The sequence below is a fragment of the Oxyura jamaicensis genome, chromosome 2 (genome assembly GCF_011077185.1).
Source record: "Oxyura jamaicensis isolate SHBP4307 breed ruddy duck chromosome 2, BPBGC_Ojam_1.0, whole genome shotgun sequence".
Lineage (NCBI taxonomy): Eukaryota > Metazoa > Chordata > Aves > Anseriformes > Anatidae > Oxyura > Oxyura jamaicensis.
Genome location: NC_048894.1, coordinates 30,946,991 through 30,974,867, shown reverse-complemented (window position 1 = coordinate 30,974,867; position 27,877 = coordinate 30,946,991). Strand labels below are relative to the sequence as shown.

Here is a 27,877-nt window from a genome sequence, read left to right as displayed (position 1 = left end):
CCACATTTTTTTACACTAAAGATGATGATCAAGTCAAAGACAAATGGTAAAAATAACTGTCAGCTTAATCTTTCCCATGCAGCCAATACAGTCTTGCACATCATTCACAGATCATTACAGGACATGTCAGGAAATATATAGAAAACAACCTACTTTTCAACACATAGTCCATGAATCATCTGTTCTTAATCTTTCAAACTATATGGAGGTAATACGGGCATGATTTCATCACAGGACACTGCTGTTCATAAATGATTAACTTTTACACCCTGTTTGCACCCAAAGATAAGACAACAACAGAGAGTAATGAAAAGTCTTGCCTAATAATAAGGTGTCACATGAGCTCCCTTTAACCTCGTTTTCTCATTTAATCTTGCATTTTAATTTCAAAGGATTCATCATGAAGTTCTTACCTCAGATCTTCCTTGGTTGTAAATAGCAACTGTTTGAAAATCATTGCTGGTGCTTGAGTTATTGGATCCTGACTTTTAATGACAAAAATTAATGACTTTTTCTCAAAGCTACTTTAAAGAATTCTCTTAAAAATCTGCTACTTGTGCAAAGATAGATACTTTTTTTCATTAAAGGTATATACAGGGTGGTACAGTTAAAAAAAAATGCATAAATGACCTAGTTGCTTCAAGTTTTGTTCTGTGATCACGGATCTATAAGAAGGATGAGATCAGAGACCATTTATAAATAAAATCTCTGATCTTAAAGGATTCTTCTTTTAAGCCAAAGATTATAGAAGATGAATAAAAGAAGTAGCAGGGAGAGAGGTGATGTGATATTGCAAATCAAGGCAGCGGACCTACAGTGTTCAAAGTTTTTGATTTTAACAGGCATTATGGTCTCATTCAATCTCTTTTATAAGGGAAGGACTATTGCCAAATACCAAGAATTATACCATTTTTAAATTCTCTGGCTAATTCTTCAAGATGATAAAGCAAAAAAGACAGAGATAATAGACCAAAATTTACCATCATTCTTTTTAAAGACAATAGTCACTTCATCAGTAAGGTTGCCCTGCCTGTTCTGTGTTTGACTGCTAGAAGAATAGTGAAAACAGGCACACAACTTGCTCATGACCCTTCTGTAGTCAGTGAAGTTTGACCGTAGGAACAACGTGCATATTTAATAGCAGATTGCACTTAGCAATAGAGATAGTAACTCTTTCCTAGTTTGTCTTTGCACACAGAAACACCTGAAGGGGAATAAACTGACACACTTCCATTAAAATGACTTCATGGAAATTTGCTGAAGATGCAACAGAAAGACCATAGGGCCCATCTGAAGACTGGTATATTTGAATAAACAAGTGAAGCTTGTAGAAGCTTTATCCATCAGCAGCAACTTAACTTTGAAGTGCCACTTGAGGTAGCTAGGGTCTCGTCTTTGGGCAGGACTTCAGCTTTTTGCGAGGGCGATCGGCAGGAAAGCAGTGTTAGAAAGGGGCTCATCCTGATGAATTTTCTTAAAATATATTGTCATCCATTTCCTAGCTCTGAATGCTTCCACCTGGCCTATACGACCTGCCTTCTATTTCACCCTGTTACTTGCAAGACTCATGGGTGTCTGTCCAAGAATCCAAACAAAAGGCATTATACAAGTACATCCAGCTAGCTTTTTCCATATGGAGAGTCCCCGAATGTAAAGTTGTTGTGGGTAGGATATGGGCCATCATTCTTGTATCTACAGGGAAGAATCCTGCCAAAGCTTCAATGAAAAAATAGTATTGTTTAAACTGAAATAAGTTAACATATGATAGCTCTTCTAATGCTTGTTTCAGTGTTAACGAGGAAAGAATTTTCTTAGTTTTCACCTGAAATATTAAGCCAAATAGCTGCAATAAGCATGTGAATATTTTGAAAAAGTACAATGTAGAGGCACATAAGTAGTTTTTACAGAGATTAGATCACCAAATAGTTTAGATTTATGACAATAAGAGTATAGAGACTTTCTCAGTAATATCCTATCTTATAAACTAAGTCCAGAGGATTCTTAAAAAAGCATTTCCTTATAGTCATAGATTGAGCTCAATTTCATTGCCTCATTTTCAACAAGGAAATAAAAACCTGTGTCACCCTTCTTGGTAGTTGGAAAATCAGCCAAAACAAAGGAAGATAAACTCCCCTTGCACAAAATGTCACTTTTCTGCAATTCAAGATTTGAGAAAAGAAGCAGATTTTTTATATATTTAAAGACAAACATCTTAGAAAGAACCTAATAATTTTATAAGTTGTCACACTTGCTTTAGAAAACTACAAGTGAACAAGTTAGAAATAATTTGTTAATCTGCCATCATTATTTCATTACTTTCCGGTTGATGAAAATTGCCCCCAGCTAAAGGGTAAATTGTTTCATAATGAATGGAAATCAATTTTCCTTAGACACCAGTAGATAGAAACTTGGCCAGATGCTGATTGTTTTGATAGCATGGTAGCATTCAGATGCACGCTGCATGGAGGCCGTCAGCAGTAGATAGCACGAGTCATTAAGGCATTATCAATTGCAGAAGTCAGAAGGAAGTCTACACTTGCAGTCTAGACAGGAACGGCCCTTTGAGTAGTTTATTTATTCAGTTTTTTTTTTTTTTTTTTTAGCAACAGTAACAAATCTGTTGCTTTCTCCTTTCTAGTAGCCTTGGAATTGAAAATGCCCTGTCCAAGTTCAGTTATTTGGACAAAAAGCAGACATTTGAATAACATCCTTCAAAACACCCAACAGATTTCTGCTAGTAAATCACTGCAGTCCTCCTAACCTTGACCTTTATATCCTTCCTGGAGAAGTCTAGCATTAATCAAGAAAGGGCTGTTCAACACATTCCACTGTGGGAGTCTTGTTGCTACAGTATTAACCTGGAGGTGTTCAGTGGAAAATTATAAGGAATCCTTAGTGTTGGAAGGTATCCTATTCTCATGATGCGTTTCCTTTCCCTTAGGCCAGGCAAGGGGCTTTGATTTTAACTTCATTGACATACATATAAACATAGCTCCGGGCTAAAACTGAAATTTCTCTAGAGATTTATGAGTTAAGCAGACATTCTGTCACTGGATTTGTTAATTTTGCCTGAACATTTCCCCCACCCCAACAGAAAGCCTGTCCATGCATCTTTCTGAAAGGCACCCAGACTTTCAGCTCGCTTGTCAAATGAGTTATGTGGACTGAAACACCAGAAAAATGTGATTTACAAGTAACTTGCCTACCACCCAGTTAATATTCAAACACCCACCTTCCTCAGTACTTCAGTGACATGTAAATACTCGTCATTGTTAATGCTACTCAAACTAGATGCCATAACAATAACTAGTCTCTACGCTTTGGTGAAAAAATATTTACAAACATTGGATTATAACTCCATTTTGGGGTTTGTTTTTTCTTAACTCACTCAGGTTTGACAACATATTACAGTGAACGAGGTAATGTTATATCACTTAGCTGGGATTCAGGCTGTCTTAATGCCTCTCTATACAACAACAAAGAAATACAGAGGACCTCTTGATATAAATGGAAACCAGGGCTTTACTATGGCTATTTGTGGAATAGGGTACTTCATGAACATAAAGGAAAACAAACAAACAAAAATCCCATCTCTGGAAAAAAGGCCTAAATCAGAATATACTGGAAAAATAGTATGGTCCTGTTTACTAAACCTCAAAGATGACACTTGTTGAAAAATTTGTTACCATCAACTTAATATTAAGTAAAAAATAACAAATCACCTAAAAATCACCTAAATTGCTGAATATTTTATTTCTTGTCCCCTGCTCTGTTTTAGGAGTTGTATATTAATCTATTAATATCTTATTGTTTAAATCCATAGCTGTTTTGAACTGCATTTGTCACAGCACACTTACTTTTTGATTTAGAAATATTTTAAATCTCTTTTTGGAATGACTGGATGCATTATTTTTTAATTTTGACTACTCAGAGGATAAGTCATGCTATGACTTGACCTAGGAGTTCCACATTGGATTTGTTTTGTTAGCCTTGGTGAGAAGTTACTTAGTAAGGAAATTGCAAAGAAACATAGTAAAAGCATAATCCTGCCTGTGAAATGTAATGCTTTAGTGGGCTAAGGAAGAGCCAACAGGGCACATTCATTACAGTTCTTTCATATAAAACAGTGGAGAATTGAGGGAGGGCCTAAGGAGAAATGGAAGTACAAGTCTAGCCCTACCACATGAACGGGCACTGAGAAGTGGTGGGGCTATGCAGAGCTTTAACACAGACTCTATAGCACAAAGACTGTTTTAATTGCAGCTGAAGCAAGTTTAAACATCTGTTGCTTGTTAGATTATTACTTTATTTATTTACTTATTTATTTATTCATTTATTTTGGGATGGGTTGAAGAAAGCTCTTTTAGACTCCCTATGGCCATTAAGCTGGGATGAAGAACAGAGGTCTGACTGTTTCTCAAATGTAAAGCTGCAAAAATTTTGGCCTGCTGAAACCTTTGCTTTTGTACATCTTTATTGCATTTTTTAGGATGGTAGCCAGGGCAGCTTGTGTGGAACAGGTTGTGTCACTGCACTGCATCTTTTGTTTTCAGATATTGAAATGTCTGAATCTGGGTGTGTTTAGAAGAGGTGAAAGGTGAGAAAATGGTTCAAAAATGGAACAAAATTTTGTGGAGGACAACATGTGCTGCATGTCCTTCATTTTCTTCTGCTCATCACAACTTTTCAGGAGACTACAAAAGACTTTTTTGTCTGCAGATTGCCAAGCTCAGCATTAGCCAATGCACAAGCTACCCTTGGGATTTAATAGACTGCCAAGTCTAAATTCATGACTGTCCCCATTTCTTCTCCTACCATGCAAAGGCAAGAATGCACAGCACAGTGTATCTGTACCATCCACAGATTCCATACAGAGCCAGGGCAAGTCAGGGAGATCCCAGAACTTGACATCTATGCAGAAACTGACATCTCACTGCATTGGTCATACCTTCTAGAGTGTGGCTACAGCCTCCTCTTTCTGAAAGAACAATACTGCCTGAGCTTAAATGGTTTGCCTAATTACCTACTTTATACTTCTTAGAAAGTTATCAGTCTGCCAGACAACTAAACTCCTTGCTTAAAATCCTGTTCACAAGATAGATAAAGTCTATCAGTAAAAGCATTTCCTCTCAGCGTTACCATGATACTGTTACAGTAATCTGATTTTATGACTGAGACTGTCCCTGCCCATGGCAGCAGGGGGGTGGAATTAGATGATCTTTAAGATCCCTTCCAGCCCCAAACATTCCTTGATTCTATGAATAAAGGTAGTGAGTTACCCTTTAAACCTCTTTTAGGTGTTCTGAAACTAATGTCCCCTTACTTGCTCTTGAGCTTTTTGTAATCAGTTATGGATCTTGAAACTTCTGCAAGAGGAAAACGTTTCCAATATTCTTTAACAAGAATAAAGTAAATATTAATATAGGTTTTCATTTTTATTTCTTTAATTAAATACTTTTCTGTATACTTTTATACAGAAGTCTTCATCAGACTGACCATTCAAGGTGCTGTCTGAATCTTAAGAATGCAGTACACTGTGGTACTCTTTATTCAAATACTGCAGCCTCTTACATATCTTCCTGCTTGTGCCCTCTACTTTGAAATTTCTGGCTATAGTAAAGATCTAAGTTCTCTTTTCCATGTAGTCTCAGTGACCAAAACTTCTCTTTCCAGTGGCAATGGGCACAAACTGAAACAAAGGAGGTTTCCTCTGAGTATCAGGAAGCACTTCTTTATCGTGAGATTTACTGAGAGTTCTGGTTTTGGCTGGAATAATTTTCTTCATAGTATGTTATGTTGCTGTGTTTGAATTTTTGATTTCTTCCCCCATTCTTATAAAACTGTCTTTATCTTGTTCTTGCACTTCATCCTTTTCAATCCACTTCCCCCTCTCACTGGGGAGGAGTGAGTGGCTGTGTGGTACATAGCTGCCTGCTGGGTTAAACCACGACACTGAGCTCTAGCACAAGTTGCCCAGAGAGGTTGTGGAGTTTCCTTCTCTGGGATATTCAAAAGCCACCTGGACGTGGTCCTGGGCAGCCTGCTCTGAGTTGCCCTGCTTGAGCAGGGGGTCAGACAAGGTGACCTCAGGAGGTCCCTTCCAACCTCAACCATTCTGTGTTTCTGTGATCTAAGTAACCGTTCTGTGGTTACTTAATCCATTTCCTTAAGTTTTCATTGTTGAAGAGAAGAGAGTGCATGTGGAAACACAAGTGTACAGGTACAGGTAACTGCCAGGAACAATTTTTAAAAGTAAAATGAGTAGGACTGGATTACTCAGAAAAGCTGACAGTATACATAACATTCTTCATTAAATAACTGGTTTGTATCCAGATAGATTAGCATGCTGGAAAATGGTTAACCTTTGATGGTTGCTCAGCGGTGTATGTTAAATAGGTTCAGTCTATATAACTGCTGGATGTCAGATAGCCACATTGCTGCAGCTGGGAAAATTCTGTAACCTTGATCTTTTAAAAAATTGGCAAGGATCTAAGGGCTGACCCTTTCCAATCTGCCATTTTCGAGCTAGAACTGGACAAGCCAGCAAAGGATGAGGCAAAGGACTAGGACAGGACTACTGTTAATGCTGCATTTTTCAGTTCTTAGGGACTATCATCCAGCAGTTTTTGCTTGCTATAAAATAACTGCTTAAAAAGAGAAAAAAGATTCACACACCTTTCCACAAGGCAGGCTGTGTTTTAAGGCACTTCCCTTAAAACTTGCCAAAAAGGTTGGAATATAACCCTAAAAAGTCGAAAGAGGAGGAGAAAAATGAAAAAGCTCCACATGACCGTTTTGCCTAGTGTGTACAATACAAACCCCTCTACCAGGGCAAAGTCCATTTTTTGTGTTGTGTAGTACCTTGTCTTTCCTGCTAGAATTTCAGTCCTTGACAGTACAGCTAGGAACAAACACTCCATGGAGATAACACAGAACACTGTAAAGCAATAAAACACGACGTGGCACGCCAAAATTCAAACAAAGATTTAGAGTAATGAAAATCCCATCTCTCAAGTATTCTCACACTGTATCACTGGCATTTGTGGCTTAATACTACACATATATAACCAGTTACACAGGCTCTCTCTGCTATGAATTGATTTGGGTAAAGGAAACTGCCATTTGTCTTCGCTCAGAGGTAACTGTTTCTCTACTCATGACTGAAAGCCTGTTGAAAAAAAATAAATAAAACATGACTGCTTTTACTGAGATGATAAAGCACTGTCCTAATAACTCGTGCCGATTCTTGAGTCAAAGTGATGGTGGAAAACAATCCGAGGGATTTCTGTCCCTCAGCTTCCACATCTTCACCTTTTTTAGGGTCACCATACAGTGCCCTCAGACAGTCTAATGCCCTAATGCATAATTCCTATAAATTATTACAAGAAATGCTAACTTTGAAGCTGAGCAGATAAGCCTCCCCAACCTTGGCATTACTTGACATCTGACCAAAGTACCTGGAAGTCATGGAGATGCTCCTGGAGCAAACACTTCTAAAGAAAAATTATGAGGCTTCCATCTCATCATCTACTTGCCACAGCACTCCCCAAAGCAGTAGAAGACTTTCTTGAAGTTCTTTAATTGTTCTGAATTTCACTAAAACTGTTGCAGTCAGAGACTCTCACTCTCATGAATTATTGGATTAGATACTATGGGGTAATTCTCTTCTGTTTAATTTTTTTTTTACTTTGCATACACAAAGTACTCATTAGCTCTTGAACTGACTTGCCATATCCCAAAGAAATAGCCTAAAGGATTACTGAGTAGAGAAGGGATAAACACTCTGGTGAAAATATAAAATTTTATGCTGAAGCTTTAAAATGTGTCTAACATCAAATAAAATTTATGCCATTTTTTTCCTTTAGCACAAGTAATACAAAGGTGGAACTCGATATATGCTTTTCAACAGTTACCTACAATGAAATGCAAGTATGGATATACTCTGCTGTGTGCAGAGATCACATTTTCTTTACATTTGTAACACTCATATTTTCTATTTATGCTTCAACGATTAACAAACTAAAAAACATGCAGCACTTCTACCTCATCAACTAAAATTTACAGCTCGTTACACCATTTTGTCTAAAACCAAAAGCACATATCAAACATACTTTGCAGGCTGGGGTATGAAAGCAATAGCACTTATAACTCCCGTTAGGGATGTGGCCTATAGGTGATTCTATGTACACTACATATTAGGCCTGTAAGCACGCTTTGATATTTGATAGTCAACTATTTGCATCATCTGAGTAATGCACGTGCATAACTCCCTTGCTGAATAGATGATGTAGAATCTCAATTCCACATAGCACTAGGAGCAAATCAAGGGAACTACAGTTTATGTAAATATTCTATCTATAGTTTCCTTCATCAAAGAATCTCAAAGCGAGAAATAACCCTTTAAAATCATATTTTGCAATCATACTTGTAAAAATACACATGCAGGAATATGCTAATAAGAATAAGGTAGGATTTCCCCAAAGCTGTTAATTATGATTTGTAGGGAAAACAGTTTTGTCTTCTTCAACATTTGACTGTCTATTGCACTGCCCGCAGCTGTATGTTCCCATATGACAACATACAGACTTGGGAACCGCTGCCACCACAGAGCAAGTACTCAGACTGCTGCTGTGCAACGAAGACTGAAACGGTGAAGGAACAAGTCAATCCAAAAGTCCTACCCGGGAGGTTGACTGCAACAAGCAAAAGATTGTGAAGAGCATAAAAGACAACTTTTCCGTGATTATTTTTTCTAGTGATCAATCAGAACTGAAAGAAAACTGGAAACAAAATGACTGCACAGAATCTATACTTTTTTTTTCACATACAGATGTAGAAATGATGACAAAGCCATAACCCTTTAAGATCTAGTATAAAGTGCTACAGATAGCAATAGACATGCATGATAAAACCAGACACACTGTAATTTCTTTCTAATCTCTTCAGATATGCAAAGAACATGTGTTTTTCTTTGTCAACAGTGTAAACAGTCATGGACAGTTACTGGTAACTTAAAGAAAGCTAAGACTGCTGTCTTATTTGAACAGAAGAGCTCTCCAGAGAGAACTGACGTTCCACTTGCTTACTGTTCTGAAATTGTATTTTATGGCACACCACCACTAAGGTAATAACTGTTATTTATCTGGATAAAATCAGTGAAATACAATTGGGCAAACACAAGGTTCTGGCTAAAATCCTGCATCACTCAGTGCTCAGAATGCTGCAGGTACCACAGCAACTGCAAGAATGGGTCTCAGAATTTAAGTATTTTTAGTTTTATAATGTCTTTTATAAATATTGCACTTCCATAGTAGTTTTATGATTTTGAATTTTATAATAATTTTGCTTTTACAATTCACTTTAATCTGCCAAACATTCCATGACTACATGCCCTTCCCTTGAAACATACAATAGCGAACCTTGGTGCAAGTGAAAGTGAGTTCATCTTATGTCACCTGCATTAAAAAAAATAATACTTCAAGAGCTTAGAAATGACTTTGAAAAAGAGAAAGATGATTTCTCAGTTAATTTATACCACACCTACAGAGGACTCAATTGCAATTTTTAATTAAGAACTTGAACTCCTTTACTCATTTCTTACAAAAAAACCTTTCAGTATGAATCACAGAATCATAGAATGGCCTGGCTTAGAAGGGACCTCAAAGATCATCTACTTCCAACACCCCTCCCATAGGAAGGGATGCCACCCACTAGATCAGGTTGCCCAGGGCCTCATCTAACTTGGTCTTGAACACCTCCAGGGATGGGGCATCCACAACCTCTCTGGGCAACCTGTTCCAGTGCCTCACCATCCTCTGAGTGAAAAGTTTCCCCCTAAATCATTTCTATCACTTCAGTAACTGAACATAATTAATTCCCCAGCATTTACATTTTCAAGTGAACTTGACTTCTGTAATTTGATTGCTTCTTCTTTCTTCAATAAAAAGGGGGGGAAAAAAAAACTTTTATTTTTAAGTATATGATTGGCGTATTTACTGCATAATTGCAAACTACCACTGTGTTTTCAGATGTTATACCCCTGCCTAGAAATGATGGATTAACCTGTTCTTTACTTGCTTTGAGGCAAAAATGTTGTTTTCATTCCTCTTTATCCAATAAAAGACACATAAAATTGTTCTCTCAATATCCGTGAATTTACTTTTTATCCCACTTCAACTGCTTCTATAGGAGCCTGCACTGGACACAGTAACCAAAAGATTATATTAATTCAACAAAAATGGAAAATGGAATGGAACTGAAGCAAATTATGTAACCACAAAATGCCTTTGTGTTCCATAGCATGTTACTATCGAACAAATATTAAAAAGGTGTAAAAACTAAAATCCTAATTTTCTTAACTCGTGCTAAGGTACAGCATGAATTTATAAGAATATTAAATGAACTCTTCCTTCTTAGTCACTGCCTACAAGAACAGAAAATTAAAGGAGAAATAGCAGTAACCAAAACCACAGGAATCTACACTGTAGGGCTTTCTGAAGACCTGATAGGTGCTGCCAACTCAAGACTAGAGTACAGATATCTGATCACAAACTGATCTGAGGTACTTTTCAGACCAAAACTTGCAAACCATCATCCAATCCATTAGTATATTTAGCATTTCATTCTCCTTCACTTTAGACATTACACCTAATGGACCCCGAACCTCTGTCACAACTATTCCTGAGCCACTGCAGAGAGATAAAGGTGGCTTGCTACTACTAGACTAGTTTCATTGTGTGAAAATTTGAAAAGTAGAAGCAGAGGGGTTTCAGACGTTCAAAAATGCACATATAAACCTTTGCCCTGTGCAAATTTCCTGTATAATGTCAGGCAAATCAGTTATTCACAGAACTACAGGAGCAGACTTCCTGCCCCTCTATAACTATGTAGGAGTTCAGTACTTAAAAGCCATAGATAATTTCATTTAGCATCTCTAGGCTCTTCTTTACACCTCAGAGAGAGGTACAAACAAACATCTTTTGACTTCATAAGGACTGTGAGAAGCACGAACATTTTTAAAGCATCTGAAGGCCAAGTACATCCAAAAGCAGCTTCAAAGTGCTGCTTGGCTGGATCACCAAATCTTTTCTTTAATATACTACATACTTGATGGCAATGAGGTGTGTGACTATCAAAGTTATTATCAAATATAGTTTCTTCAGGACAGATCAAGCCTCATCTACCTAACATAATAAAAAAATGGGCTTCAGAACAAAAACAGAACCATTTCTTCCATGTGATCCTCTTCCCTGAACTTCTCAACTTTTTAACCTTCATAGAATAAATTAATATGCATGAAAGAAACAACATGGGGAAACACTACGGGGGCAAGGGAAGGTACAAAAGACTGTTGGAATAGAAGAAGAAGTGCAAAATCATGATGTCAGGAAGGGAGGTTTTTCTGAAGGGATTCTGTGTGTTTAGGAAAGCCTTACTCCTCACAATAGGAGGAGTCACAGGAACAAAAGAGACCATATTTTGCTGCTTATAATAATGCAAACAAGAAGAAGTCTGGAAAATGAGCTAGGTTTGACTAGATTAATGAGTGTGCTCTTCATGAATTGAATTATGAAGACCTGAATCAGGAATTCAGAATGTCTGATCTAATGAAAAAAAGGAAAAAGTGAGAATGTTGCAGAACAACCTGCCGTGAATGTATTTGTATGGAACAGCTGCAAGGAAAGAAGTCAAAATAATATAACCTATGTGATCCAAGATCAGCATAAATGCTGGAGGAGCCTATCTTAAGAAAATTTCATTTTGGGCATCTGATAACAAAGAAGTGTCAGTGAATACACGGCAATCTGCACAGAAGAGTTAAGGCAAATTTGGAAGTCCTGGAAAGAGACAACAGACAAACCTTTTGTCATCACTCAGGAATTAGCTGTAGAGAACGACACTGTCAAAGAAAGGGAAAATATAAGACTCACTGGAAAGGAAAAGAAACAGGTGAATGCGTTCCTTAGCCAACAGATTTTCTAAAAAAAAAAAAGTCCCATATGATTAGGGGTCCCGAAAACGAGACCAACACTTGCTAGGAAGGCAGCGCAACCTCCAGCTAACGCTTTCAGTGATGAAAGGGCTCTTCACCCATTCCAGTTCTCCAGCCATGTGCACGGCTCCCGTCCTTTCCCTACTTTACACGCCCATTTCCCTTGCCATCCGCCCCTCTCACGTCCTGCTCTATGGCACTAGCTGGTGTGATTTCAGCCCCCTGCATGCAACGTGTGTGTGTCTCCACCGCACCGTGCGGTATTTCAGTACGGAAGGCCTGTGAGCTGTGCTTTTGGCAGGAGGATCACCTCCAGTACCTTCCATCGAGTACCTGCTAACCGTGGTGCCTCTGTGCTCCCACATGGTCATTTCACGCCCTAACACTGGCGTAAGCCTCCTGCCGTGCTGCTTTCGGGGCCTGACTGACTTCTCAGAAGTCTCCATGTGGGTTCTGCTCAGTTTATTCTCAACAGGACCAACAGGAACCCGAGCGCACTGACACGGGTCCTGCTGAAAGAGGTGGACGGGCCTCGCTCCACAGCCCACCCCCACAGCCCCTGCCCCGAGCCCCCCCGCCCGCCGCAGGTGGGAGCGGCCCTGCCGCGACGGCGCATGCGCCGCGCACTTAAAGGGCTCGCAGCTGCCTCCCCTTGCCCCAGGGCCGGGGCACCCCTCCCGCCCCGCCCCCGGGGGCTGCCCGGCCCGCGCGTCTCTGCGGGGGGGAAGGGGAACAGGAGCGGGCGGGCGCGCGCGCGCGCGCGCGCACGCAGTCGATTCTTTGGTTTGCGGACGCAGCGGGCAAATAAATCAGGCGGGCGGGCGGCTGCGCGGTGTCCGCCGGACCGTGGAGCAGAGCCGGGGCCGGGCCCCGCGGCGATGGAGCCGGTGTCGGCGGCAGTGTCGGCCGTGCTGCCGGCGGGCGGCAGCGGGGAGCGGCTGGGCGGCGCCACCCCCAAGCAGTTCTGCGGCCTGCAGGGGCGGCCGCTCGTCAGCTACGCGGTGCGGGCGATGGAGAGGTAACGAGGCCGCGCCGCCACGCTCCCCCCGGCCCCGCTCCACAGGCCCCGCCGCGGCCTTTTTGTGGTGGCTGGGGAGCGAAGGATTCCAGCGAGGGGCTGTCTGGGCAGCCGGGGATCTTATAGGGCTGTTCTAAGTCTCAGGAAGGCTGTTCTGGGCGTGTGAGTGACAGTTAATGCAGTGTTGCCAAGTGTTAACGTAAGCCGTGTACTCAGGTGGGAGCAGGGTGTCAGCTGCACCAGCATGGTTGCAGTGACTCTCAGGAAAAAACCTCAAACTTTAGGATTTCAGGGAGAACAAATGGGGAGGAGAGCAAGGTGGTGAAAAGAAACAGAGTTGCCAAAGTATACCGAAGTTCTTAACTCATGGAAACTCGCAGAACATCAAAAAATGGGCCTCTTTTTTTTATTTTCCGTTCCCACCCAGAGAGGCTTCCCTCAGGTCACTTGTTACTTTGTGAAAGAAATACGGCTTGTTTTCTTTATTTAAGTTTTCAACAGCAGCCAGTCACAAAGCTGAGCACATCAGAAAGCAAAGCCTCCAATCCAAAGCTTGTCACAGCTGTAGCTTCTGCCAAAATGTCACGGAAATCTACAGAGAAGGAGAATAATATCCTCGCTCAGCGTATTGGAGACCTGGAAAAGAGAACAGCGAGGTTTGGGAAGGAAATGATATTCATAGGAAAATAAAACATTCATTAAAAAGTCATTTTTTTTTGCTGCCACTAAGCTCTGGGAAAATAGCAGTTCTTTGAGCAACACTGTTATATTTATGTCCTAAAGCTGCAAAAAATTAAAAGATTGAATTCAAACTGTACAGGCCAACCAGGCCTGTGATCCAAACTTGATTGTGAGAGTACCAACCTAGTGCTTTCTCCTGGCCTGAGGAGTGTCATAACCAGTCTGGTTAATGACTGGCATGCAATAACCAGTGCCAGTCCTCGCACAGGCAGAGCTTTCCGCCATCCTGACTTAGTGCTGACTGGTATGTATGTGTATGGGGAGTTGTGAACAGATGTCATCTAAAGCTTGGAGTGATTCATTTTCAACTGAAATCCTCAGACTCTGAAATTGCAAAAGAGGTACCTTTTTCTTACTCTGGGAACATGAGCACAGGAGCTGCACTTTGTCACCCATCAGTTACCCAGAAGTGACATTTTCTGCGCTTAGCTTGATACCTACTATCTTATGTCTGTTCCCTACCTGCTGTAATTTAATAAATCATTGACTTGTTAGCCTGTAACAACTTCTGTTGAGCTTCTGGTTATCTCAGCTATTGCAGCTATTCTTATTTTTTTTTTAATCTGAAAAAACATAGCAATGTACAGACAAAGACATAAGCAAGTCAAGAATTTGTAGCTGATTTTCACGTGTCTTTTAAAAACATGAAAATATTTTTGCACTGCTCTGCTGAAAGGAGAAAGAATCTTAAATAGCGATGTAGAAAAAAGTGGTAGACAAGAGCAGACATGAATGAGTAAGCATTGCATCCTGTTGCATAGGATGACAGAATGTAAAAGGTTGGCCTGCCAATAATAATCAAAGACAATGCCCTTAGGAAGAGAAGGTGAGAAAAAATAGCGTAAGGAAGAAGGGTTGTTTTTTACTACCACTACAGTGGCACTGATAGGAAGGTCAGTTCCTACCCTGGGGATAAAAATAAAGTGTATTAGTGAACTTAGATTTTTGTCTTTTCCATTGGTTTTGTTTCTGCTTTTGTTGAACTATGTGAGGCTTCTGTGTCAATTCCAACAGATCTACAACGGCATTCCGCTTTTTTTGCTGCTGTGTAGACTAGTGGGATTCTTCCTTAATTTTAATTCTCTTGTGTATGTTTATTTAGGGTAGAACATTTCTGCTTCCTTTCCCCTAGGCAGGGAGGAATCAGCTGTGTGTGTGCAGCATTCAAGAATTTTGCTAAAGTTGTATAGAGGAGAAATGGCTAAGGTAAAGGTTGATTTAAAATTGTGGGACAATAGTAAGTAAGCTGCTCTTATTTTTGTGGTGCTCGTATTTCACCAGTCACTGAAAGTGCAGTGAGATGTTATGAAAGAGAAAGGCAGAGTTAACGTGTTTACTGGCTGAATAGAATTTTTCCATGAGGGTTTCAGACAGCTTTGTTTATTGTAATGTAGCCTCATAAAACAGGTGGCCCTGTGTCAAAAAAAACATTACCTGGGGGAAGCTTCCAAATAATCACCTCTTCAGAACTGTCTTCTACAGTTTATTTGCCAAGTATTTTTTCCTCTTTGGCTGATATATGCTCTCCAGGTCACACAATTACATTTTTGTAAGTGTATCTATCATGATAACTCTGTTTGTCCAACTTACTCTTTAAATTGCTTATGACTTAAAAATAATGATAGCAAATAATCCAGTTGTCTTAACTTTATGAAGGTACCTTCTTTATCCTTTGTGACCAATAAGGAATGCCAGCTTAGTAATTCAGGAAGAATGGATATCATCTATACATCAGATGCTCAGGACTTCCTTCATGTACCTGCAAACCTTCTCAGATTTAAAGCTCCTTCTTCCATATTTGTACTGTGAAAACACATACGTATTCACATCTTTTTCATATATCAGCAAAGTTATTACAAAACTGTTATAGGGCAGAAAAAAGGGAGGGTGCAAAAAAATTAATGTTTGCATTCTGTATCTGCATTTTTTTTTTGAAAGTTTTTTCTCATTTGGTGCTTGAATAGTAAAATCAGGAAAAGTAATGTAATAATTTGTCTTGTGCTTCTGAAGAGTTTCCGTGATGGTGAAAGATGGTATGTTAGGCTAACTGCTAAACCCATGTCAGCAGTGACTGCCTGGTTCTGGCCTGTTTTGCTAATGCAACTGCTGATTTCAGTGGGTTATGGGTAAGTGGGTTGCTGCTGTCTGGGTAACAGCAGCAGAAACTAGTTCTGAGGATTTAAGGCGCAGTTTTGATGTACATGTGAGTAAACTAATAGGGGGTTAAACCTGAAAGTCACATTTATACCTGAGCCTCCTGTTTGCAGAGTAACTCATCGGTTATTTATTTTGCAGATTGTATTATGAAGCTGTGTAATGGCTTAAGCTGGTACTGAGTTAATGAGCTCCTTTACTTTGAGTTCTAGGTCAGCTAATATAAATGCACGCTCCTTTCTTTGAAGTTTAATGCAACAATACTGTTTTCCACTAGGCTGCTGGTCTGGCTGGTCTCTTAGACTTAAGTGATGACCAGAAGGACAACAGTCTCAGGAAACAAACATAAATATTTTTTTGGTCCACTGTTGTTTTTATTTTTTCTTGTAATGTCGAGGTCCTCTCACGGCAGTTGTAAAGTGATTGTGACTGGAGTTGTTGCTTTTGTTTGATTTGATCAGACATAATTCTCCACTTTAGAATTGCATCCTATGGTTTATGGAGGCACTAGAGTTCTGTATTTATTACTTGTTAGAGCACGTCAGGGTACCTTACTCTGTTCTCATCCATGTCTTGTACTGATTCTTTCTAAAACTTGAACTATTAGGCTGCGGAATCTTTTTTTCTTAACTTGTTCTTATTACAGTTATAAAACAGAAAAGGTATTTACTAACTTTTTTAAAAAAATATATTTTATTTTATTATTATTATTTTTGTTATTTTTTTTTTTTTTAGGTCCTGAGTTTATCTTTGTATGAAATCTTTCTAAAGAAAATAGCTTGACAAATTAAGGGGAAGAAAGTTTTTGCTGTCAGGTTGACTCTGTAATGTTGTTTTTCTACTTCATTAAACATTTGCAACATTTCCATAAGCATATTATTAAAAATGTAAACTCCCATGGTGATACACAGTTCTGGTTCATGTGAAATTTATAGCATATTTTACTGGATTAGTATGTTACATGGATTTTGTAAATTGATTTTGATGGGATACTTTATGCTTCAAAGCATAAACTGTTCTTCTGCCTAGTCAATCCAGAAAGTACCTTATAGAAATACGCTGCATCTCTAAATCCCAGCTCTAAATATAGAACATTGGTCCAGAATGAGTTTAAGGCCATACTTAGGTTTATAAATGTGTTTATCCAGACACAGGGTGGAGCTGTGACCGCATCCTGTCACTTCTCAGTGTATTGTACCACTGGAGGCCTTGAGCCATTCCAGCCCCTCTGTGCACAGATTTATCGTAGGCTGGCCAATACTTCCCTGGTTCTCAGAAGATGTTGTGCACTACACTGTTGCATCATGATCTGTTTTATTTGGCTCCGGAATGGGAAATGTCAGTGCTCTTCTTACACAGTCACTAGTGAATGTGTGGACTGCCTGCTCTGAGAACTGTGCAGCTCTATAGCCCTTCTGCAAAGCGCAGTGCAGAGCTCTTGGTTTTGGTTAGTGTGACATAGCTCTTCTTGAGTTTTGCTTTATTTTAATGCCTGATTCTCAATATTCAAAAGGATTCTCAATATTCAAAAGAAGAGCTGAGATGAATCCAATTAGTTTGCCCTAGTTCCGAGTTGAAGTCATGCAGAAGTGTTAAGTTTTGTGGCTATGTGTAGGATTGTGCCAGGACTCATTTAAGAGATTTGCAAACCTTTTGATGAACCTGTGGTGAGTGACAAGTTGAAATGAAACTTGAAACCATATGACTTCATATTTTACATTTGCACAACTTCAGTACTTAAGAAATGCTGAGAATATGTTGGTTTGGCTGTATTTTCTGCCTTTGTTAATAATAAAATGAACATAAGGTCTAATAACATTTCAATTTATTTTATTTTTGGTAGTTATTTAAAATTCATTAAAATATTTTTCCATGGAATTCTATTAGTCACTAAACAAACAAAACATAAAGAAGGTAGAAGATGCTCTGTTGTTTCACATTGTTCTAGCGAAATGGTTTGCATCACAGATGACTTTGCTTTTTGAGTAAAGATAGCTCCTAGGCAATGCCTTCTCGTGTGTTATTGCAGATTGCTTGAGCATTTGTATTTCTGAAGAACCATAAGTTTTTCATTGTAGCTTTTTAACTGCAAGTATTTGGTACTTTGGTCCATCTTGTCTCTACAAAATTAGTTTCAATAGCTTTGCTAATTTTAGCAGTAAGGATATGCCATAGCTGTTTTTCTTCTTTCATAGCTGTATGTGTAGGCTCCACATGAGTATAGTAAGTAGTAAATTGGTTTTTAAATCATTCTTACCCTGATGAGTTTCTTGTCAGTCATGCTAAAAAAGCAAGCAAACATCCTTTTGTCTGTGGAGACACAGAAAAGGAACAATTATAAATCCATTTTTGATGCTCCGTACATAGCATTTAGGATATGAAACACTCAAATAGCTGCATTTGAATGGTGATACTTGTATTATTTTGATGTACAGTTGATGCATGTGACTATAGTATGTTTTCTTAGGTACTTTGATGCAAGTATAGTTTTAACCTCACTTCAGTTGTGACTGTTTTTAATCTTTAGTGTTCTCCTCCCCTTGCTCCTTTTTAGAGCTAGGCTGATACTGTCATTAAAGGCTTGAAGTTCTTTCAAACATGCTTTTCATATTATGGTAGTAGTATCAAACATAACTGTGTCACATTTTGCTAGCTTCCTAGAGTAGAAACCTGCGCTAAATGTATGTTTTTCCCAAACTACCAGCATGTTTTCTGTTGATACTCAAGTGTCACAGTTTTGACACTTTGCATCTGTCAGTTCCTGGTCATACCTGACTTGATAGCAACCTTTATTTCAGGTTATTCCTTGATCCTCTTATGGCTATCCTCTTATTGAATTGTACTTTGTGTGCTCCACAGTAGAACTCAGAATATGCCACGTGCCAGGATTCACCAATTGATTGGAAACTCCATTTTAGAGGAAACTAAAATAATAGACTGTAGGTGATTGATTTAGAAGTTAAACTTGAAGCTGTGAATGACGTTTGAGTAAGAACTGTTTCAAAGGGTTATCAGAAGCTTTTATTTCTGCAAACTGTTTGTTAGAAGCAAGTCCCTTCCCAGAATTCCAGTTACTTTGGTTGACATCCATGTATCAGTAGAGATCCTGTCATGTAGCTCCCTCTTTAGGGGTAGTGGGCTAACACACAAAATATGTTCTTGAGAATACTGAGAGATGCCTTATTTAGCTAGCTTCAGTTTTTGAAATAAATTTCTTTGTATCATGGAGATGTTTGTAGCTTTATTTAGTCATTTTTGTACTGTTTCTTCCAGGGTAAGCTGGATATCTGACATTATTGTGGTGGTCTCCCCTGAAAATATTGAAACAATGAAATCTATCATTGAGAAATACGGCCACAAAAGAGTTACGGTAGTGAAAGGTGGAATAACGCGTCACCGATCAATTTTCAATGGACTGAAAGTGTTTGCAGAGAATCAATTGTCCAACCGTCTGCTGCAGAAACCAGAAGTAGTGATTATCCACGATGCTGTGAGGCCATTTGTTGAAGAAGATATTCTTTTAAAAGTGGTTACGGCTGCTAAAGAGCATGGGGTATGTACTGTCTATGCCTGTGCTATTCTGCAAGGCTCTTATGTACTGTACAGCATAAAATCATGGTAACGAGGATTTGTCTAGGAATTGCATTAATGTGTTATGTTGATTTTCTTTTTTTTAACAGATTGAGAATCCTTGTTATGCAGAGAAGTGAGAGGGGAGATGTCTTTTAAATGCCACAGGCATTACTTGTTACAGAAAAATAATTAAAAATAATTATAAATAATATAAAATAACAAAAAATTATTGCCATAGAGGCTGTCAGTAAGATACTGAATTAATCAGCAATTTGTTAGTTGAAAGGTGGGTTACATAATTCTAGTCTACCTTCTTTTCCATGCAGGATTCTCACCTAATTCTCACCTAATGCTAGAGTAGTTCAGTGAACAATTACTAATATTATCCAAAGAAGAGAATATTTTATTAGTTGACTCACAAACATTGTGTTTTCATTTATGTGCAAATCCGGAATAAATATGTGGCAAGACAACTCAGTTAACCACTAAACATGGTTTAGTGGGTGACAGTAGTAGGGGGATGGTTGGACCAGATGATCTTGGAGGTTGTTACAACCTTAATGATTCTATGATTAATGCTAGATTTTTCTAAAATCTGTAGGTATTGCAGACTGCTAGTAAAAATGGAAAGTCAGAAGCCTCCAACTGTAGACTGGAGATCCTCCTGGTCTTCATTGCATTTGAGGGCTGTGTACTTTCTTAGGAATATTCACAGGAACCATTAAGATGTCCAGGAAAGTAAGTGCTATGTGAAGAGGAGTTGGTAGAAGTAGTTACACAAGTCGAATGGTGAAGTTGTTAAAAGCACTACCAAACAAGAGGAGCTGGTGGAGAACTGGAAGGTGGGAATAGATAGATAAAAGAAGTAATGACTTACCAAATTGTACAAACGATCCTGTGGGTATTTTTACCTTGTACTTCAGTTCAAGTTCACTGTTAATAACGTAGCTGAATGCTTTCCTACTTCAAGGAGATGATTTGAGGTAAAAATCATTAATGACAGCAGATTGTTTGGATATTAGAAAGGTAGGAAAATCTACCACTGCTTGCCTCTTTGAGGAAATGAGGTAAAAGATAAACTAGTTGACAGATGATTTGCAACGTTGACAGTGAAGTTTCTTGAAAGCTCATAGTGTAGAAGGGAATGTACCACTTGTTAAAATATTTATAATGAAAATTAAATTATGTAAGCTCTCTCCGAACTTTGTTAGAAATCTCAATATATTGAGCTTGTTACCAGTTGGTCTGTACTCTGGTAAGTTGGCTTCATTAGAAATGACAATAAAATTGAAACTCTGCTTTATAGTTTTCAGTGGTATAGAACATAAGTTTCCAGTCCATTAAAACTTTAAGTCTGTTAGAATCTTAATGAGGTTTTTGACCTTTCTCATTTAGCACAAAATATCTTTCCAGAATTAATTCTGTCAAAGACTTTTAAATGGATCTCCTTTGTAAATCTGTTTTAAATGAGATTATTTGAGAGTAGAAGAATGGTGTTAATTTCAACTCATGTTGAGTTGAAATGAGTAACATTTTCTGAACGTGTATGTGTTTAGGTGTCCTTACGTATGTGTGGTATATAATATTTCTTTCAGCTTTTGTTTTTTGTTTTCAGTGGGAGCCATGAGAATGTACTTGTTCACTTTTTCTTGAACTTCCCATCATTTAAATGTAATACTTTTTGCCTATTTTTCCTTTTAATCGGGTGTAAGATGTTTTCAGTAAAACAGTAGGGAACCAAGGCAATCTCCACTTGACCTTCTCAAGGCAATGTACTCTAGTTCATTTGAACTTCTGACTGGTAAATATTTTTTCACCTAGATTGCCGAAGTATCATTTGATATTTTAAAGATGATCTTACACATTTGTTACTGTCTTTTCCACTGTATGTCTGTTTGAAGTGTGTGTGGTATTTACTGGCCCTACCATGGCTGTCTGTGTTGGTTTAGGGCCACTGAATTCAGTGAAGCTAGGCCATCAGAGAACTGGACTACAAAATCTGTTAGCTACTGATGCTACCCAACAGAGTAATTGAATCAGGGGACATGAGGAGAACTTCATCATATGTAACAAACTGGCAGATCTTCCCTCCAGAGAGTGATATGGTTATCTTCACTTGACAACTACAGAATTTTGAAGAACTAAATGACCAGAAGACTTTTAATCAAAACTACCACGCGTGGTTTTGAGTATCAGAAAGATTTTGATGAAGAGAAGCAATAATCATCTTTAGTTCTTCCTATAGTCAAATTCTTTGCATGTCTAGAAGAGGGTCAGTTCTTCAATCTTTCAGTACAAAAAGTAATTACTTCCTTTTGCATTATGTAGAAAGGTACAAAACCTGGCAGAAACATCATATTAAATCACTAATGTAGTAGGAATAATGCTGTATTGTTGTTCATCTGCATACCATATAGATAACATAATTATGAGAAGCTTTAATGTTCTTTAAAATGGCAATTGATCAAGTAAATTATTGCACTTCTAGCTGCCAATTGTCAGACAAATAAATTGCTTTATTGCACTTACTAATCAGTTTGTTATTTGCCTGTAGGAATTAAAATGTGCAACCTATCCAGAACTAATAAATTATGCCTTAAATCCCTTAAACAATCCCTTGATTATGTGAAAATATTACTTTGTAACCAATTAAATTCCATTTATGTTTTTGGGGTAATTTTGTAATTAAAATTACATGTTTCTAGAAACAAATTCTTTATTGCTAGTAAAAGTTGGGAAAAGTGGAAGCTTCAGAAGGCATCAGTCCAAAGCCTCTAGCAATATCTCATTGCCAACATTGCATTTTAAACAACATAACTAAAAAAAGTGCTTACAAGGAAAAATATCAGGAAGGCAGGGGGGAACTTGTCAGTTCTGCTATTGAGATTTTTTTTTTTTTTATTTTTTTTAAAAAAGGAAGAAAAGAAAGGCACATTACAGTCAAAAACTGTATTTAACAAACTAGGTTTGAAGGTATAGTTTGATTCTTTGAGTAAAGAGATTGAATCAAAACTGCATTCTTAAAAGTTGGATTCTGGAAACTGTTGAACATCCTTACTTTATTCTCGGATTTAAAAGGGACCTGAACAAAGCATAATGCCAGTACAGGTGTACAATGTTGATCAGTCTCCTTGGTTGTCATTCACATACACAATCAGGTAAAATAACATCACTGGACAGAGGACACCACATATTGCATTCAATCTCCTCTCATCTCTGAGTTTACTCGCAATCAGTTCTGTGCTTGTCACTTGTGATGTATTGGGAAGATGGAACAGAAAATGTGCATGCATACACATGCTGTTCTTTCACCCAGTTAGACAGCAAAATAAAATGCCTTATGTATGATTATTGAATTGCGTTAGCAAAATACGGTGAAAGGCAAACCAAAAAATGCTGTTTTCTTCCACTGAAGATGGAAGTGTATATGGATGGATAAATAGTGATGCAGATCTGGTCTGGTATACTTACATGGGGAAGGCAATGTTGGAGCAGTTCTGCTCTATGCTTTTTTTTTTTTCCTCATTCTTTTAAAAGCAATGATATTTTTGTTTTCTTATTATATCCTCAGTTTTTACTGTATATGGAATATTTTACACATGATCTTTGTCCTGTCTTCTTGTAATCAAAGACTAATTTTAGCCAGCTGTAAAGGCTCATATTGTCCTGACAGACATTTGTGCAAAAGCAGGATCAAGATCTGATGACTTCATATTACCATCTTGATGTTTTTTTGATTCCACTGGTGGAGTGAGTTCTGTAGTTTAGGAATCTCTGACTTATGTAAATGCAAAAATATGTATTAATGAGTTTTAGGTGTGTTATATAGCAATTTTAGAAGAAAATATTTGAAGAGCTAGGTTATTTTAAAGATCAAGGTATGTTCAGTAGCCCTGAAACTTTTCTGAATGTATGAAGAAATCAAGGCTTAGTCCACTGACACTTGTAAAGTTGTTAGGCTTGACAGATTCAGTTGCTTTCGTCTGTCTTTATTTCTCTCAGTTCAGTGAGTTTTGGAAATCCCTTAGTGGAGGGAATTGTGATTTTTTTTTTTTTAAATATATTTGAGACACATGAATTAACACAATGCAATAAAGGTCTTGTATTCAGTCTTCTACACTGGTGGCCTTGTATCGTACTTGTCACACAGTTTAACCATTACAGATGATCCAAAGTACTGCATAATTTTCAATATATTTTTATGCTATAGATTATTGTTCTCAATAGACATTTTTCCTTTCCTGTCTGGTTTTGTTAATGGTTGAGAGCAGTTTGGTAAGTTTCTCTCCTCATCCTTGGAGATACTCAGAAACCATCTGGACATGGTCCTGGGCAACCTGCTATAGGGAGTCCTGCTTCAGCGAGGGAGTTGGACCCAGGTGATCTCCAGAGGTCCCTTCCAACATCAACCATTCTGTGTTTCTGCTCAATATAGTTATACTTTCTGGTGTCAAGAAACTAGCATTGGAATCCGATTCCTCTGCACAGACAGAAAAAAGGGACAACCACATTGATTAATTGTCAAGACCTTTAAGGTAATACAAGGACATAAGGCAGACGCTGTTTTTAAAGACGTAAATTTCTGCCATGTCAGATGTATAAGTTGTTAGAAGCTGCAGTTTGTTGTCTGAAAAGGTACTTTATTTAAATATACTTTGTTTGTTGGTAATCTGTGCTTTTGAAATAAGTTCATAGTATTCTCTACACATAAGGGCTTGAAGCTGTTCTAGACTGAACATCAAATCAGATGTGTGCCAGCTTTCCTGAGTATATCCAGGTCTGCATTCTAAGCAGTTGAATATGTATTTGATTATAAAATAATTGGCTATTTCCAAATATAGAACTCTTAAGTTCTACACTGAATCTGTGTGCAAAGTTCCATCATACAAATAATAACAAAACATGCCTGAACAGATACCCCTGTCTGTTGAAATCAAAATGGGTAGTCAGGTGTTTGAGAGCATCTCTATAATACTGAATAAAATTCTATTTTTCCCCCTACTTTTTTTTTTTCCTATATCAGAGCTACTACTGTGACCACATAATTAGTCATAAATTCTTTGAAGCTTACCTATCACTTTCAGACCTCATCATATGCAGGATCAGAACAGTCTACTTTTAAGACAATGTAGTAGAAGAAAAGTAAGTAAAACAAACAAACAACCCCTTTGGTATAGGTAAAATGCTTTTCAAAATACTTCCAGCATACGTGAAAAGAACAGAATTAGTACTTGAAACTTTTTCAAAGCGACACTTTTCAAAATGACACTTGAAACAGCATCTTCAACTTAAAAATAGCATGGCAATCGTCATTTATTGTACAAAAATAATAAAAGATTTTGAGATGCAACTGCAGAGCATGAAGCAAACCCTTCCCAGGAGATGTACCTAATTATTTTAGCAAAAAAACTTTTTTCAAACATGAACCTCAAGATCAAGTAATGACATTTACTGCGTTTTTCTGTATCGTGTAGTGAATGAGCTCAACAGCTATTTGGAAACCCATCTGTCCTTTATGAATTAATGGAAAATGAGAATGAAATATTTCTTACGGTTTAAAGGGATGAATATTAGAAGTCAGAAGTGCTTCTGGGAGAAGGTGGCGTATTTTAGGTTAGTGTTTATACATACGTAACCGCACAGTGCTGTACTGAGGGAGGAGGGGCAGGCAGGTACATCCAGCTGGTGGAAATCAATTGGTTCTGAGTTTTCTGCCCTTTTGAATCTTTAATCCTGACACCACACTTAAGGGCTCTGGCTTGTACTGCTTCTGACCCGTAGGAAACCTAGTTCAGTTATTAAAATAAATGCCAGTATATTTTGTATGTCATTTTTGTCAATTCATATGTGACGTACATTGTCCATTATTTCCTGGTTTTGTTGTCTCTAACATTGTCTTAATCAATTAGTAGTTTAAGTTCAATTAGTTACCATGGTTCATCAGTCAAGCCATTGACAAACTAGTGTCTTTGCATACTTGTGGTGATACTGTGGTCATGGTGACTACACAATTTTTTGAGTCTGTTTTTGTTTGGGAAAATTACATGAGGCCAGTGTCGGTTTCACACAAATTTATCATGCAATCACAGAAGGGTGGAGGTTGTAAGGGACCTCGGGAGGTTATTCTGCTTGATCCCCTGCTGAAGCAGTGTCTCCCAGCGCAGGTTGCACTGGACCACATAGACACAGCATTTGAAGATCTTTAAGGGGGGAGACTCCAGAACTACTTTGGGCAACTTGTGCCAGTGCTCAGCCACACTGACAATAAAGATGTGCTTCCTGATGTTCTTCCTGATGTTTCAGTTTGTGCCCGTTGCCTCTAGTCCTGGTACTGGGCACCACTGAAAAGAACCTGGCTTCATCTTCTTCACATTCTCCATTCAGGTATTTATTTACATTAATAAGATCCCCCTTGAGCCTTCTCTTCTCTAGGCAGTTGCAGCTCTTTCAGCTTTTTCTTGCAGGAGAGATGCTCCAGTCCCTTGATTATCACAGTGGCCCTTCCCTGAACTCTTCCCATAATGTTCATGTCTCTCTTGTGCTGGAGCCCAGAGCTGGACTCTAGGTGTGGAATTACCAGTGTTGAATAGAGGGGAAGGATCACCTCCCTTGACCTGTGGGCAGTACTCCTCCTAATGCAGCCCAGGATCCATTAGCCTTCTTTGCTGTAAGGGCACGCTACTGGCGTACGTCAAACTTGGTGGCCACCAGGACCCTCAGGCCCTTGTCTGCAGAGCTGCTTTTGTGCTGGGTGGCCCTCAGCACGTAATGGTACATGGGCTTGTGCCTCCCCAAGTGCAGGACTTTTCTCTTCCCCTTGTTGAACTGGAGTGTTTCCTCGACAAGTGTGCAGGTGGCACAAATTTAACTTTGTTAAAAGACAGAGCACGTGGATCCCAGTCTCCTGCATGTAAATGATGCAGTGCTCTGGAGCCACAAGCTTGCAGGTAGCCTTTGTGAACTCACCAAGTCTCATGAAGTTAATGTCTTCATCCTGTGCTTCAAACCATGACACAGTGTTTAAACTTTAACAGTTTGTATTATTTCTTATTTTTTTCAGCTATTCTTAGTGTGGTTTTGCTGCTGTATGGAAAATAGTTTTACAGTGGATTATTTTTCAAGTCTGTAGTGGTGTATAACTATCAGAAACATACTGATGTTTCCATTGCTTATGGCATTATTGGTCCCATAGAAAGTTATAACCTTCTCAGCCAAGTCTTTATTTGTTTTCTTTGTTGAATGCAGAGCTAATGTTTTGTTAGCAAATAGCTGAAGCCTTTGTCCTAACGAGCTGTAGTGTTTGGCGGTGGGAAAGCACTGGTAAGGAGAGAAGGAACCCTGTTATTTCCTGGTCTCAATCTCAGTGATTTAGTTGAGTCATTGCATTCATTAGGAAGGATGCAACTCAATCAACTGAAATACATAAATCTCAGAAACATAAATTATAATCTCCCTTTCTTTGCAGCCAGAATAACTGTGCCTAATATTTAATCCATTTAAAAAGGTGGTTTAATCCCACATTTTTTAGCTTCTGGAAGGCTACAGTAATTTTAACCTGACTTCCTTTTAGGATTAAGTAATCCTGGAAATAAATTTCAAGTGTGGCTTCGTCTGCATAGGTGGTTGCTGAGGTCACTGTCATGTAACATCTACAAGATGCACCCCCTTTATATTTAGAAACACTCAGTGTATGACAGTGGCGTTGATCTGAGATGAGTGAAAAGCCCTGAGAGGGGACTGGCACATAGGTGTGTATAGATCTTGAGGAGCAAAGCTCAGCTGGTCAGATACGTGTGAGGAGCATTTTTGTTGTTATGAAAAGCAGCACAGCCTGATTGAGGTGTATATATATAAGATGAAATGGTGGAGGAGAAAATGAAAAAGTAATAAACATTTCTCTGTATTCTTGCTTATTGCTTGTGATCAAACAGTTGCAGGAAGAACTGATTATGTCGAACCTTGCCAAATGGTGCCCATACTAACTTGCCAACTTGTTTGCTTCAACAGCCATCTCATTTAAGAAGTTGGTAGATAAAAAATGGAAAAAAAAAAAACAAACAACAAACAAAAATAAACATCCAACAAATTTTCATTGTCCAACAATGGATAAAGAATAGATAGCGAAGGTTTATATCAATTTTCATCAGAATCTTTGAGTTTATATTAAGTGGAAGTAATAATTTGATACTTCTGTTTAGGTCTTTTTAAATGCAAGATGACTTCATAAAGTTATCTAGCTTATTTTAGATCATTTCTTTTATCATAAATGTGTAAACATTGGCTCATTTGTACTGAAACAGCTTGAGACACCTCTATCTTTCAATTTTAAAGATGTATATATTTGATATACATATTATGTATATGTATGTATAAATTACTTTCCAGATACTGAAAATGGA

General features: G+C 38.3%; 1 protein-coding gene across 4 annotated transcripts in view; it reads left to right on the top strand.

The window, feature by feature from the left end:
• The first annotated feature begins 12,723 nt into the window (after positions 1-12,723).
• CRPPA (CDP-L-ribitol pyrophosphorylase A) overlaps positions 12,724-27,877 on the top strand; it is a 128,137-nt gene continuing 112,983 nt past the window's right edge. Inside the window, exons 1-2 of one of the 4 annotated variants that reach the window (XM_035317340.1) lie at positions 12,724-13,010; positions 19,179-19,458. In XM_035317340.1, the coding sequence (XP_035173231.1) occupies positions 12,871-13,010; positions 19,179-19,458 (420 nt within the window). In that variant the 5' untranslated portion in view covers positions 12,724-12,870. The remainder of the gene's footprint in view (positions 13,011-19,178; positions 19,459-27,877) is intronic. The other 3 variants (XM_035317341.1, XM_035317342.1, XM_035317339.1) reach the window with 3 other exon arrangements.